General features: G+C 46.6%; 1 protein-coding gene across 1 annotated transcript in view; it reads right to left on the minus strand.

The window, feature by feature from the left end:
* SRRM4 (serine/arginine repetitive matrix 4) overlaps positions 1 to 15,912 on the minus strand; it is a 135,247-nt gene that overhangs the window by 27,531 nt on the left and 91,804 nt on the right. The window contains exons 2-6 of the mRNA XM_004690996.2: positions 13,330 to 13,476; positions 8,781 to 8,867; positions 6,593 to 6,664; positions 4,299 to 4,325; positions 2,565 to 2,615 (exon numbers count right to left, since the gene is read on the minus strand). Of these exons, the coding sequence (XP_004691053.1) occupies positions 2,565 to 2,615; positions 4,299 to 4,325; positions 6,593 to 6,664; positions 8,781 to 8,867; positions 13,330 to 13,476 (384 nt within the window). The remainder of the gene's footprint in view (positions 1 to 2,564; positions 2,616 to 4,298; positions 4,326 to 6,592; positions 6,665 to 8,780; positions 8,868 to 13,329; positions 13,477 to 15,912) is intronic.

Below are 15,912 nucleotides of genomic sequence, written 5' to 3' on the forward strand. Positions count from 1 at the left end.
GGTGCCTCAGGGCCTTCCCACCCTGCTGGAGGCAGGCCTGAGACTACACCCACAATTGGAATGTCACCTCCATAAGTCACCTCTCTGTCATCTACAGCAGGAGTCTTAAGTTAAGACAATTTCACTAGTCTGTCACATAAGGAGAATCAATCAGGCACTAAAAGAACATCAACCAGAGAGCAGGGACTAAAGAAAGTTGTGACTTTGCCCCCAGAATAGTGCTGAATCTTCTCACTCTTGAAAGGAAGGTAGAAATAGAGATCTTTATGTAAACTTTTGCTGTTTGAAATGGAGGCTCACTGTTGTTTTTGAAGACTCTGTTTTGCAAATAAAACACATTAACAGAGTAAATTAGGCCTGTGAAAGCTCAGACCTGGAAAAGTAAGTCCAGATTCTAAGCCTGGGACCAAAAGTCAGATTCTAGTGAATCGCAAACATCACCAGTAAACATGAAAAAAGAGCGATGACTACCTCTAACAACTGCAGAATGTAATATCGTAATGACCGCAAAGGAGCAGCAGCAATGGCCTCTGAGTCGAACGGGCAGTACCGACGGTTTGGGCCAAGCCAGTGGGAGCTAGAGATGGCTCTACGGGGACGTTTCCCAGTTTTCCCAACGGACTCGGGCTTTGCACTATGCTACTCACCCCGTTTCTCTCTCCTGCTTAGCCCCTTCCCACTGCCCTGATGTCAAGTGCAAACCCAGGTCCAGCACCCCCAGCTGTCAGCCCAGCCCAGCTGGCTCTCCGACTCTTACGACCGCTCTTATTCCCGTTTTACAGAAGAAACAGACGGACAGTTTGAAGCCCTCGCCCAACTTATCCTCCATCCTCACCCCCAACCCCAGGAGCCTCCCCTCACCACTGACCCCCCTTTCCTGGCACTCTGGACCCCCACACCCTGGCACAGCCTGCTGCTGCCATGCCGTGCCCTGCCCCACATCTGTCTCCTGCTCCCACTGTCCCGTGAGCTTCTAGGCTAGGAGAGTACCTGGCTCATCTCTTTCCTGCCACATGTTAGGGTCTCACTGGGGGGACGTGGAAGGAAAAAAGGGGCTAGTCACTCCAGGGGTCACCTGTTTGGCGGCAGTGCTCACCATGCACTCGGCAGGAGTAACTCCTTGTTATCTTTGGGGTGCCTGCTGTTCGTGCTCTTCCCTCTCCTGACTCCTGCCTTTTGGTACACACAGCCCAGCGGTCTGGGCCTCTTCCAGGCCGTGGGACAGGGCAGGGCAGCTGCCTCCGGCAGCCAGCCTTTATCTCAGTGAAGATCCCAGTGCTCTTGGGGGTTCCTGGGGTCAGCGGTGTGGGCTTTGTGGTTGTCTACACTGCAGCCCCACTGGAATGTGATCTGAGGTCTCTGAGAACGTCACTCCTAGTGCTGAGTGTGAACACACACTCATTGCACATGACTGTTACGGCCTCTGGATTTGAACTGCACGAGTTTGATGACTGGGAAGTTCTTCTCTCAGCTAACTTGAAGCTCTACTGCTTCTTTCTGGTGCGCAGTGGCTGAAATGCCCTTCTCTGCACTGACCTGGGGTGGAGAGGCCGTTTGAGGCAGCTAGGCTGGCTGCCCTCCCTCTGCACCCCTGCCTCTTCTTCCCCCTCCCCAGCAGCCGACTCCCTTCATCCTATTCATTGCCTTTGATCCTCACTTTAGAAGTTTCTTGGCGGGAGATAAAATATTAGTTGACTGGAAAACACACGCGCTAACATTTGCAGTGTATAAAGGAGGTGGGTTGTAACCAAATTTACTTTTAATTTGGCTGGGATCTGAACTCCACAGGCAGCGCTGGCTGATTTGAATTTCTACTACTAGCTATAAACCATGAACCAGCTGGGGCCCGATGACTGGAGGTGAAGGGTGGTGCCTCCCTGTCTCGCCATGCTGATCCTGAAGCTGGGATCGGACTCATGCACGCTCACACATGTGTATGCATGTGACCATGCCCCTTAACCAACGCACACACCAGCACACACATGTGTACAGGTAAAAACCACCCACTACCCGCCTACCCATCATGCACCCAGACACATGAGCATGCCCACGCAGAGTGCCCAGAGCTGGCACCCGGGCCGACAGTGCACAGCCAGGCATGCGCTCTGTTCACGTCCTTGTCACGTGCGCATGAGGATGCAGAATGTATTGGTGTGAACACTACTGCATCCCATGCCGCAGTAGCCATGGTGCATGTATTTGTACACACAGCGCACACCATGTTTGCATGATGGAGAGATTGCACCGATATTTACAGTATATACAGATACTGAACATATACAAAGACAGACACAGGGCACGTACAGGCACGCCAGGCCAGCACTCACATGAGCTCACTCCATGCACACGCAAACACACCTGCGTTCACACGCCTCCTACACACCACCCGTGCTCACATGCACGCCCAAGTCCGCACACAGTGACGTCTCCCCCTTCCTTCCTCTCCTCTCCCCACCTGCATCCTCCTTTCCCTGTTGACTTGTCGACTCTAATGCCCTGGTGGTGAGGCCAAGTCTCCCCATCACCCCAAACTGGAGACCACGTGCCAGGCACTCTCGACTTACTGTTTTTTGTGCCTCTTCTCTTCTCTTCTTTTGCTTTTTGGGCTAGAGGAGCTAAAGGAGAAATGGCCAATTAATGGACAGGTGCAAAATTCCAGTTGAAGAATAAATAGGTAGTTAAGAAGCTGAACGCATAGCTACTAGGGTCTAGGCGGGTTTGCTGGTCATTTCAGACACTGATCATTGCTAAGGCCAGAGCAGACTTGGCTGATTTTTTTCACCCAGAAGCTTGTGCCAGAGACCAGGAGGGTGTCCAAGAGTGGGCTGCTCAGGATGCTACGGTCAATTCGGTAGCTTAATAATAAGCATGGTGATAAAGGTCATGATACAGCTGCCCTGCCTGCTTTGCTGTAGGCTGGGCCCTATGATAAGTATTCATGTCAACAAACTCGTTTTACAGATGTAGAAACTGAGCCTCCAATGGTCTGAGAAACTTGCCAGGATCACAAAGGGGCTGGGATGTGGCCCCAGGGCCTCGGTCCTGAGCCCAAGTTCTGGGTGCAACATGCTGTGAAGCTTCACTTCTGATAGATTCCACAATGTTCTGCCCATCAATTTCAAGTATCTGTTCCTGTTTTATGCTTTTTTTTTTTTCCAGTTAGAAGGTGGGCAATGACCAGGGGAACGCTACCTGGTAACTGAAGCCAGACTGACTTTAGGGGGTCACCAACAACATATTTGTGGCCTGAGTCCTGGTAAGGGGAGCTCTTATGCCAGCCAACAGTAATCCCGTCTCGATGAGCTGTGAGACTGCTCTGGGGGAGGCCAGGGCCTCACTGGAAGATCCAAGTTCATGTCCCAGCTCTTTGCTCAGTGGCTGTGTGACGTCAGGCAAGTTCCCTTAACCTTCAAAGACCAGGTTTCCTTGGTCGAGACATGAGCGGTTGCTCAGACTGTTGGGCTCAGGGCACAGATGACATTGGTTGCTGCTAAATGAACGAATGAAACGGCTCTGCACGTGCAAATGCTCTCCTCTTTGTGTGGCTATTATTTAAGGAGTTACCAGAGGGGACCCCATCCTCTATATGACAGATGTGGGTCTGAATGTTGGCTCTGCTACCTTCTGCCTGGTGTCTGTCCTGGCTCTACAGGAACATGTCTACATGAACATGTTGCTGCTGGCCCCTGCAGCCAGTCTTGCTCCAACTAGCAGAACAGGTAGAGATGGCACAGACACGCTACCTGTCCTATCTCCTGTCTGAGGCTCAGTTTCTCCATCTGTAAAATGGGAATGATAAACATACCCACTCCATGGGGCTGCGACAGGGATTAGCTAGGCACACACAAGGAAAGGGCTTAGCACCGGGCTGGCGTACAGCGGGACCCCAAAGTTTATGTGTGCTCACCCAGTGTTTCCAATGCAGTAGCCCGTGGCCTCTGTCCCAGGTCAGGATCTGGGGAGTTTTGGGGGAGTTACTGGGGGTCATGTTTCTCCACAGGCCCCAACCCAAGATTTCAGCCAGGGGTAAAACAAAGAGTCTGGCGAGAGTAGTGAGACCTTCCAAGGAGGGGCGGTGGCGGTGGCTGGTGCCGAGCAGCCCCTGGCCGAGGGATGGAAACCGAGCTTGGAACTTTCAGTGTAGGCCTTCATACTGGAGGACACTGGGGCCCAGGAAAATGAAGGGGAGCACCAAGAACACAGAGCCGGGGACTGACAGCTGATTCTAGAAACCGCCTAACGCCTGGTGGGGAAAGCAGAAAGCTGAAACCAGCAGCCAGAGGTGACAAGACTCTTACCTGTGCCTTCTCTTCTTAGAGAATGACCTGGTTAAAGGGGACAAAAGGAAGAAAAAGAGGGAAAGAAAAGGGAAAGAGGGAGCAAGGAAAGGAGAAGAAGGAGCAAGGTATGGAGAGAGGGAAAAAGGGAGGAGGGGTCAGGAGGAGAGGGGAGAAAATAAATACAGGTGAGTTCCCAGTTTCTCTTCCCAGGATGAATGTATCGGTACGTTTGTGGTCATGCTACCAGGGCAGGTCCCCCAAATCACCCTCCTCCTCTCAGCTTTCAGGAACAGGAAGCTATCTGAGAGACACTGCTTTGCATTTTGAGTTTCCAGGTCAAAGCCTACCAGTACTTCGGTTCTCACCCAGAATTGTTAGCAAACCTGTCCCAGGATGAGGATGGATGAGGGGGACATAAAGAATCCTCTGTCCCCAGTCTCCCTTTTATTTTTCCTCTCCCTACATGTGGCCTCATGACCATCACCATCCTATCATATTTACTCCCCCGAAGCCCCATGGAGTACTAACAACCAATTTACAAAGCCAGGGAAGCTCAGCCAAATTCGTTAAGTTGCTCCGAGTCACACAGCTTCACCTGTGTTAACTCCCATTCATTCTTCAGAGGGGTCTTCGGATGTCACCTTCTTAGAGCATTTCCCAAATGCTGTGGCCGGTTGGAGGCCTCCTTTCTGCGCCCTCAATCCCTGGAAGATTTTCTGAGCTTGGTCTCAATTCAACGCAGACCTCTACACGTTATAATTACTCACTTTCCTACTACATCATGAGCCACTTGATTGCAGAGGTTGGGTTTTGACCTGGGGCCCAGGGTCCTCATTCATGGCACATATAACAGGGGTTCAAAAAACAGGTGTGAAAAATGGGGATAAAACAATCTCAGTGCTTCCCCCACCCACAGCTCCTATCTCCAAAAAACAATTCAGCTGCCATTAACTAGGCATCTCAGGAACTTGGGGAAATGGGTCAGGAGTAGGGTGGCGCTCAGTAACTGGGGTGTGGCCATAATTTCTTCCCACCACAGTCAGCCTCTTAGTGATCTCCACATCCCTCTAAAGTACCACCCCCAGAACAAGTCTGGTTCTAACCTTCTGGCACAGTCTTTCATGAGAAAAAGCCCTTGAGGGATAAGCCATTCGGCTCCCCAGGTCCAGACATGGCAAAGCATCCCCAACTGGGAGGAACTGTTCAGCATGAGGCAGGGACAAGGTGGCAGTCTACAGCCATGCTGAGGCAGAGGACTCCAGGCCGAGAGGGGTTTCTAACACCAAAGGAACATCACTTCCCTCACTGGCTTGCTCATGTCTTGATGAAGCACAGACTCAGGTAGCATTATTCGGAATATCTGGGCAGAGTGTGGGCATAATGGGTGAAAACTAATTCAACTGAGGCCATTCTGGCTCTGAGGGCTGAGATGTGAGCACACTCCTTAAAGTTGGGGTGAGATGGAGGTGGGAAACCTGAAAGAAATCTTACGTTTTGTTCTGTTGTGGTGAGTTAATGGCACAAGTAATCGACAGGTGATGTAGGAAAGGTTGAAGATACAGATAAGCACAGTCATCACAAACACCCACACCTTGTCTAAAGACATGACTTCTGCCCCCTTAGCTCTGGCTAATGGTTGCTTATGGGAAACTGGTCCAGGGAGGATGGGGTGCCTTATTTTACAGAGAAATTGAAGACCTGATTTTTGTAGTACAAAATCTCCCAAGTACAAACTGTTGGCTTGTTCCATAAGACATAGATCTGAGTTTTCTTAGCATATTTTTCCATTTCCCCTCCCCATACACATGTGCATGTGTGTGAGTGTGTGTGTGCATGTGTACAGAGTGGGCTCCTGGTGCCCCTACACTGCTGTCCCCAGCAGCCATGTTTTATAACATGAGTCCACTCTCTATGACATATTTTGGATAACCAGAGAGGCCTTTTCTTGGGAATTTGGAATAAGGAGTAAGACAGGGCTTTTGTTTGTGGTTAGCTGTGCAACATGGGAACAGGCTGTAGCCTTGTCTTCCCAAAAGGCCTAGGGAGACAGGTATCCTGGTCAGGCCCATCAGTCAGGTACTCATGGGTTCTGGGCCCTCACGGAGGCCTGGCTGGTCCCAGAGGCTCTGCTGTCTCCTTATCATCAAATCCTCCTTCTGACTTGAGTCCTATGCTGCAGAGTGCTACATCATGTAAGAAACAAATAAATAACAAAGAACACATGAGTATTTTACTAAATGAGATGAACGTTCAAATGACCTATTGGGGCCATCTTACTCCACCCTCCCCCTGTTTGCAAGGAGGGACAGTACCTGCGGCGTTTATGTTTCTTAGAACTCTTCTTCTTCTTTTTCTTGACAGGCGATGGACTATAAGATGGGGACCTGCCATGAGGGGAGACACTTCAGTGGAAGGCTTTTAAAGACCAAGGCGGTTTCAAAGAGACCCTTCTCCAGTTCCCAGACTGTCTCAGCTCTTTCAGCAACATGAATTGAATATAAAATCAATATTGATATTAGCTTAATATGTGTCTTAACTGTTAATGAAGTTTCTTAACAATGGCTAGTGTGTTTTCTATATGTGATCTCACTCAATCCTTCCATATACTTGTTAGTATGTACAATTGCTATCCTCCTTTTTCAGACAAAGAAAGTGAGAAGGTTTCAGAGAGCTGAAGTGATCTGTCCATAGATGCACAGCTGGATGAGCTGAGATTGAAACAAAAACTTCTTTGACTGCAAGGAATTTGCTTTCAATCACTGCATTACCTCAGAGTTGCCCTCCTGTGTCCTTTCTCTTATATACTTTTGACCTCTCCAGTTCCTTATCCTGTTGTCTCCCTGGTAAGATCAAGCCTCTGCAGGTGATCTTGTTGGGCTTTGGTCAGCATAAGTGGTGCCATCAAGATTACCTGAGAAACTGAGGAACTGCCCTACAATCGTGACTTCAACCGAGGTTCAAGTGACTTGAGACCAATAATTGTTCAAGACTCTACCACACAATTGATCATCTCTGGCTGGGACTTTTATTTCCAAGGGACCAAATACCAAGCTTGAAATAGACCAGGAGATGCAAACTCAGTACCAGTAAGGGTGTCTCAGATAGCATAAGTGAATGAAGCAGGTTGGTTATAAGACAATAAGGAGTAGCGGGGACTGAGGTGAACCAGAAATCACCTCACTGAAGGCATTGGTTGCTACTCAAAGTAGTTGAGGGTCCAGTGTGAAAGCAGATCTGGGCTTCCAGAGCACTTCCTATCTCAGTAGAAGTCACCTGAAACCCATATTTTCTAAGTAATTGGTTTTTTTTAATGTTGGTTACCAATTTTAAAAGACAATAAAAAAAAAACCACTTTGCAGGTCACACAAAACATGTGTACAGGGGGGAAATGCAGGGTTAAGAACCACTGGATTCTTAGAGAATCATTGTGCCTATCCCCAAACACATGCTCAGTGGACAGTGAATGGATGATGAATGAATGAATGAATGAGTGAATCCTGATGCCTATGATTTCCTTCTTTAAAGTATTCTGTATACCCACGCAATTAGGACTCTGCAATCATCACTTGTCCCAAATCCACTGCTCACCCTACAATGACTAGAACTCAACATCTTCATTCACGTTCCCTGGTGATGCCTCTCTGAGGAGAGTTAGGCTAAACGGTCATCTACAAATCAAGGTCTCCCAAAAAACTGGAGTTGGAACCCTAATCATTCAGATGCTGCTCTCTGCTGCCCCCTGCAGGCTTTATTAAATATTGCCGCCGAGGCTCGGTGTGATCACTGGCTCCTCTGTGGTAGCTGTGCCCATCGCTGTGGCCTAGTCAGTGGCAATTTAAAAGAAAATCTGGAAATCGTTTTAAATGTAAGAGAAAAGGACTTTTACATATTACATCTAAAAAGCTCTTACCACATGAAAACCATGTGGTGTAGCTATGTAAAGGGTTGCGTGTTACCCAAACTGATTGTGGTGATCATTTTGCAATATACACAAATATCAAGTCACTATGCTGTACACACTAAAGTAATACAGTGTTGTAGTATCATTGTGTAGAGTGCCTCAGTGAAAATGGGAAAAAATAAAAGTAAAATGGGGACAATAAAGCTTGCCTGGCAGACTGTGGTCAAGGGTAAAGGAGACCATGGAGATCACAGAGCTCATTTTAATCCACCACACAGAGTGAATTCTCAAAAAAAATTAATATTCATAGTCATGACCATGTCTCCAATTAATTGTTCATTTACTATTGCCAGACAGCTGCTCCCACTTCCATTTTCTCATCTAATTCTCAGAAAACCCCAAGAGGTCAATATGAGCACCATTTTGTAGAAGTAGAAGCAGGCACAGCGAGGCGAAGTGACTTTCCCAAGGTCACACAGCTAGTTAAGAGGCAGAGAGGGGATTAGAACCCAGTAAGTCACTGTTAGGGTCTGAAGCCCACTTTAACCCTTGTTAATCCTTTTCTCATCTTCAAGATTTCTGATCCCTTGGGCCCTCACCTTCTTCTCTTCTTCCTGGTGGATTTCTTCTTTTTCTTCTTCCCCCTGGAGGAGGGTGGTGGTGTCAAGTCTTTGTCTCGGGAGGCACTGTGGGAACACACAGTCAACATTAGAAGACTCAGACTTCCCCAAGCTCCCAATAGGACAGTTGCAGCCGGGGAAGGACCCAGTATCTCAGAGGTTGAGGGCCTCATAGCAAATACCTAATTACCACCTCAAGGCTGATTCGGTCACACTTCAGATTAAGTGCCTCAAATAAGGAGTTAATGCCCATCTAATGAGACAGACACTCTATGTTACCCAAACATCAATTGATTATTTAAAACTGAATTATAGAGGTTAACTGCTTCTTAATAGATTTATTATTGAATTTGCAAATGGTTCACCTTGGTAAATAAATCACTTTTTAAATAATTAATTGGCAGTTCAGCCCCTTCTCTCCCAAATACTCTGTGTCTGTAGTTCCTACTGGAAATTTAATAGGAGACGGAAGGGATGTTAAGTAGCAGCTGATTATTAAAAGCATATTTGCCGAGGTCTAATGTAACGAGATACATATCATATATAGTCTCGCAGAACCTCAAAAACCTCTGCTCTTCAGGAATAATTATTTCCCGTTCAATTAAATTCAAATGCTCAGGCTGCAGTTAAATGAAGTCAAGTTATCTCCTTTTATAATTGGGGCAGGCTCCAGGGATTTTTTTTTTTTAAACACTATCCCATGGCAAAAGGAGAAAAATGTGCTTTTTTTCGTTGGATGAATTGAAACACGACAACTCAGTTGAACCTTATATGTTAAGGATATTTTTATCATGATATGCCAAGTGTTTTTTTTTTTTTTTAAATGTACCTTGCTACTCACAAAAACACCTTGAAGGTATGATTTCTATTATCTCATTTTATAGGTGAAGGACAGGAGGCTCAGAAGTTTGAATTTGTTTAGCCATAACCGCACAATTAGGGAGCCTCTGAGCTGGATTTGAATCAAGGTTTGTGTTATTCCAACTTTAAATGCTTTTTCACACAACCAGAAATGTTCCCAAACTGATGTGCGTAGCTGATCTTATGGAAATTACATAACTCTTTATAGGACATTATAAAAAAGGTGCCATGTTTAATTCTATTCTAAGTATCTGCATTGTTATGACTAGTATAACAAAATCATAATGTGATTAGAATGTATGCTAAGGTCCCTGAAAAATAAATGAAAATCCTGCAGTTATAGCTTGATCATTCTTGAAAGTCAGTTCTAGCAAGTTTAAAATAAATTTCATAGGGATTAAGTACCTAGTTGCTTAACTGTAGATACATGCTACAAAGCACAGGACACATTCCAGGCAACAAATAGGCTGTTTGTGAAAGCATAGATAATGACTTTCCAAATTTTTAAGTATTTAACATAGAATGAGTCTAAGAAATGTTTGTCAAGTAACCACATGAGAACGTTGAGTGGATGAAATAACTTAGCCTCTTGTTAAATCTTATTTCAGATAAACACTTCCCAGTGTAATAACTTCCAGGAATTTGAGGGGAAAAAAATTAAGGGACAGATGCTAAAGAAAAAGAAAAATCATTTAAAAACGTGTCTTGTAAAACAGGGAATGATTTCACTGTTGGAGGAATTACTTTCACTTCTGGAACCTGAACTTTTCAGAGAAGGCAGGTTTGAGAACCACTATCCTAGGCTCCAGGATGGATTAAAAACAGATGTCCTTGAATTGGGACATTAATCCAGGCGGAGGAGTAACCACCCCCTTCCATAACTCCCACATGCTTTTACCCAGGTAGGTCTGCATTCACTCCCTTTCCTCCTCTGCACCAATCCTTGTAGGCATGTCCCCTGAGGGGGCTGGAATTAAGAGGTTAAGCACCCCGCAGTGACATAAGCAGTGCAGTGGTGAAGTATGCCCTGGTTACCCGGACAGGCTTTCAGGACACAGTGGCCAATAGGCCCAGGCTGGGTGTGAGCCATGAAAATGCAAGCTCTAGAGACGACACACCTGGATTTAAACTCCTGCTCTATGATTTCCTAGTTCAGCAGCTTTTTATCTTCATCATAAAATAGAAATAAAGCATGATGCCTGTGTTACAAGTTTGTTGCAAGAAGATGCTCACTCATGCAATGTGCCTGGTCCAGCACAGATTGTTTCCAGTAAGTGGGGACCTCCCTGTGACCTAGGATTTAAGTCTCAGCGCTGTTACTGCTATGGCCTGTGTTTGATCCCCAGCCAGGGAGCTGATCCACACAGCAGACCAGCAGACCTCTCCTATCTCACCTGCTGCTCCTCTCAGCGGTGTAGTTCAGTAAATGCGCCTGTTCATGCTCTCACTCCCCTGCACCTCTAGCCTATACCCCAGTTCTTCTACACAAAAAATGTTTAGAGTAAATCTAGCTTCTATTTTTATAATCACTATGCCTTTTATTATCACGAGCACTATGATTTATTACCATCATCATCCTTGTGGTTATTATCATGCCAGAGAGTGAGTCACAGATTAAAGAAGGAAGTAAGGGGTCCAGTCACCACATAATCAAGTAGACACGATAGCATCATTTTTCAGATTTTCATGCCCAGAATCTTCTCTTCTGGCTCCAATAATATTTTAAGCCCCTATTGTATACTAGACCCACTGTCAGGGTCTTTACATGCCTAGTCTGATTTAATCACTACTGGACCTTTTAGTTAAAAAAAAAAAAGTATTTATGCATACAGAACTGGGGAACAAGCCAGAGGTGCAGGGGCGGTGAGAGGCTTCACCAGAGACAGAGTGGGGAACAGAACAGGCCAACTGACTGAAATACACTGCTGAGGGGAACAGAGGGCAGGGCAGGAGAGGTCTGCTGCACCATGTGGTCACCTCCAGGGCTGGGGATCAACCATGCACTGAAGCGGCTGCAGCTCGCTTGCAGTGCTGCGCCACCAGGGAGGGCCACTACTGGACCTTTTTAACAGTTTTTATATTCCCATTTTATGGTTATAGAAGCTAAGGTTCAGGCAAGAAAACCACCTTGCCCAAGATCATTCAGGAAGTACTGGCATCCAGGTTTGAAGGCAAATCTCAACAATATGCTAATTTGCTTTGCTCTCTGGAGACACTGTTATGGAAAAAAAAATCTCTTCCCCACACCCTTCCCCCTCCCCCTTCATCTCTTTCATCCTTTGGCTTCCTATGGAAACAAAAATTTTTCACCAGCCCCACCCCCAACCCTCTCCATTACCTGCAGACAATTCTCCAGATCTGAGGTTGGGCTCCACTTCTCCTTGCTTCACAGTTACTCCCTCAAAGAAATCACATCTAGGGGATAGGCCCTAGAGGACAGCCTTGAGGAGGGGCAGACTTCATGCGTGAAATCTACTCTGGCTGCCCAAATCAATTCTTCAAAAATCAGATTCCTAACTAGAAAGCCCTGCCTAGCCTCAGGGATCGATGGGTCTGCCATGCCTGCCACGGAACACAGAATCTGAGCGGTAGAACGCCTCATATGCAGTGACACTCAGAGCTGCCATCTCGTTCCCAGATGGGTGTCCTGTGTGGCTTAGAACCTCTACTTCAGTAAACCGAGATCAAGGGGGAAATCTGGCCAAATCTAGAACCTTCTAACTAATCCTGGCTCTGTAACCAACTGACCTCCATTTCTCTACCTGCAAAAGAGCTTTGATTCCATGAAAGGAGGCAGGGGTTGTTTCTGGAGAGTTTTGGTGACAAGGATGCTGGGTTCAGTTTCTACCTGTGTGGGAGGGTAGATACAGACTCAAGGCAGCAGACGTGATATTTGAGAACCAGAAACAAGGCATCCAACCAGCTGCTAGTGCTCAATTAACTGGACAATGTTATTGTAGGCAGAATCAATTGTCCAGAGGCCAAAGATGGACCAGGCCTGTATGTGTGTGGTACAGCATTTCAAAACAGAAATCAGAGGACTGCATTGACCTTTTTACTAACATCAAGAGTCTAATGTTTTAAGCTTAAGTCTAGGATTTAAGATCAGAGAAAACAGAGTCTAGGCCTTTAGTCAACCACTTACTGGTTGGCATATTTTCAGCAGGTCACTTTACCTTTCTGTAGCTGCTCAATAAGTCCTGGTTGAATGGATTAAGGAAAGAATACAAGAATCTGGAACTCAGGAGACAGGTGATGTCAAATTTGGGAGCCAGTGTCGCACTGAGTCATTCAAATGGAGATGAACGCTACCATTTATGGCAATGGACAGTGGCCCAGATGCCAAATCTAGCTTGCCCCCCTGGTTTTACAGCTGAATTTTACTGAAACCCAGCTAATATTCATTCGCTTATAGCCTGTCCATGACTGATTTTGTGCTACAAAGGCAGGTAGTCACGGCTGAGACTCTCTGGCCCACAGACCTAAAATACTCGCTATCTGGAGTGCTACATAAGACATTTACTAGCTTTTGACTTGCTTGAAGGGTCTGAAATAGGAACTTGCGAAAGAGAGAGAGAAAGTGTGATTGGAAAGATAAACTTCATTTTTGCATCTTCCATTTGAACATTTCCACTGGATTGAAGAGGGGTGTGGGGTAGTGTCTCACCTGTGTGCTCTGGCGGGACTGAGCTCGCGGCAGGCCTTGTCTCTCTCCCAGCTGCTGGTGCCCACAGCCTCGGTGGCCAGATGCTGGCTCAGCTTTTCCGAGGCTCCATCCTGAGCTGGGACCATGGGACTACTCTGGGTGTCTGTCCTAGAGGGAAGAAATGAGGCAAAATGTTAGAACATGATAAAGACTCAATGTTGATCAAACATTCATCGGTATCCTAATATTTCCCAACTTTCCAGTAAACCCTGAGTGAAAGTGACATATATCATTGCTAGTTCAGGACAGGATTGGTGTCACTTCTCTCTTCTGTCATGGGGACTTGGATGATTTCCCAAAATTGTTTGGGGCTTATGTCAGAGGCAGAGGAGACAAGTTCAGACTTTTGTGGGAACAGGATTGGAAGCCTGGTTCACAGAAACAGAAAGGGAAAGGGAACCAACTTGTAGCTCTTTCTCCTTGCGAATATTATCTCATTTTATCTTCCAACAACTCAACAATGTATAGACAGATATTAGCCCCTATTTTATAACTGAGAAAACTGAAATGCAGAGCTAAAGCGACTGTTCCAGATCCGAGAACTTCTAGAGGAGATAGTGATGGAGGCAGGTGTCGTGTTCCATGCACAGACATGGAGAGAACTGCAAAGACCTGTGGCTTTTCTGACTGAGACAGGAAGCCTTTGCAACACAGCAGTCTTAGGGTCTGCCTCACATTTGAGCAGGATCAGTCTCCTGGGCCCAGGACCCGAGGTGGAAGGCAGAGAAGGGCAGAGAAGAGAAGCCTGCAGGAGTCCAAACCCAAATGAATGAGGCAGCAGGGGAGATGGTGAAATGGGGTCCTATTCTGACATATTTTGAAAGCAGATCTAGGACCACTTGCAGCTTGTCAAATGTGGGAAGTCAGAGAATAGGAGAAAGGGAGGAGGCCAAGGAAGATACCACAGCTTTGAATCTGAGCAACTAGAAGGATGGAATCGCACTGATGTGTGGTAGGGAGTGCACCTGGGGGCAGTCTTCACCCCTTTTCTATAGACGGTCCCTTTACTGCAACTTTTAGTCATGTGTTGTTGCCATTTTGTGCCCTCTCACACACTAGCCCACGTGCTTCCGGGGAGCACGGCCATGTCCTACTGTGATCACTGAGAAACGGTCAGCATCATTTTCTTTTCAGTAAAAACAGAAGTACACACATGCGTTGGCTAAAGAGGACACCCATTTGTTTTGAAAAGTTTGAGAGGATTCTAGATGCTGCAGCAGCCATCTCTGTGTTCCAGTTAGCAGAGATCACCCAGCCAAAGTCTTAGTCTACTCAGATGCTCGCTGAAGCCTTGTCTATTCTCTCCTACATCTTTTAGGAAAATGCTCAATGAGCTCATCTATGAATGTGCATTGCTGAGCACAGCCTGTAGACACATAAGAAAGGAATCTTGGACGCTCTGCAGCGTCCAGCACACTCAAATAGGTGCTGGAGGTGAACTCCCAACAGGCAACACTGAGCGTTAAAGGGGAGACTTTGGGAATAAATTGAAACACAGTGGCTTTGGGTGGAAGTGCTCAGCAGGTTGAGTGTAGGGAGCGCGGAGTAGCGGGCCAGGAGCAGTGGCTGTAACTGGGGCTGGGTGAGATTCAAGGTGGGGAAGTCCTAGGGCTGGTCACGATTCAGCACTGCCTGACTGGCAGGCTGTTCTTTCCTGTAGTAGCCTTGGCCTTCCCTTCCCCGGTGTGGGGTACTCCACCTGGGACTTTACAATAAAATAAACAGACAACATAACAAATGCTACTAAGGAGGTCAGAGAAAGGAATTTTCCAAGATACAATATGGCTTTGAAGATTTTTTTTAAAGACATGTTCCAACACTTTGCTTCTTAGCTTTCTTAAAACTGAAAGAGGTGCCCTTCAGGGATTCCCAAATCTGATAGGGTCTCAGAAATTCCTCCCCCTAGAAGCTTTTAAAAATCTAGCTTCCTAGAGTCTATCAGAGCCCTAGAGAATAAACCAATCTTGGATTTGCATCTTAAAATGAGGAAATCTACATCTTAAAGAAACATCCCAGAGAATTCTGCCTCCTATTGGGCTACGAATAAAATCCAAACTGATTCCCAGGACTAAAGGCTCAGCAAGCTCAGAGCCCACCTGCTATTCCTCTCCAGCCCTTTCTCTGCTGGAGTCAAACTTCAAACAACCTCTTTGCTGTTCCCCAGTGTAGCTGGGTCTGTGCTCAGAGCCGGTACTTTCTGTTCCCTCCTCCTGCCATGCCGTTCCTCCAGCTCTTTGATGGCCTCCTCTGACCCTTTGTTCAATGTCACTTTCCCAGAGAGGCCCTCCCTGACCTCAGGAACTCTTGCTTCTCTCTTCTCTACTTTCTCACCAAAGCTGTTCCTGCCTTCTCTCTGCAACTGTTACACGGAAATGGTCTCTTTATGACTATCTGCTAACCACATGTTTTCTGGACTAGAATGTAAGTTTCCTGAGTGTGGAAATGAAGGTCAGAAATGTAGAGCCTGAGAGAGTTAGCCTCTCTGCACATTGGATGGATGGATGGATGGATGGATGGATGGATGGATGGATGGATGGATGGATG

The sequence above is a fragment of the Condylura cristata genome, unplaced genomic scaffold, assembly GCF_000260355.1.
Source record: "Condylura cristata isolate star-nosed mole 26May11 unplaced genomic scaffold, ConCri1.0 scaffold00029, whole genome shotgun sequence".
Lineage (NCBI taxonomy): Eukaryota > Metazoa > Chordata > Mammalia > Eulipotyphla > Talpidae > Condylura > Condylura cristata.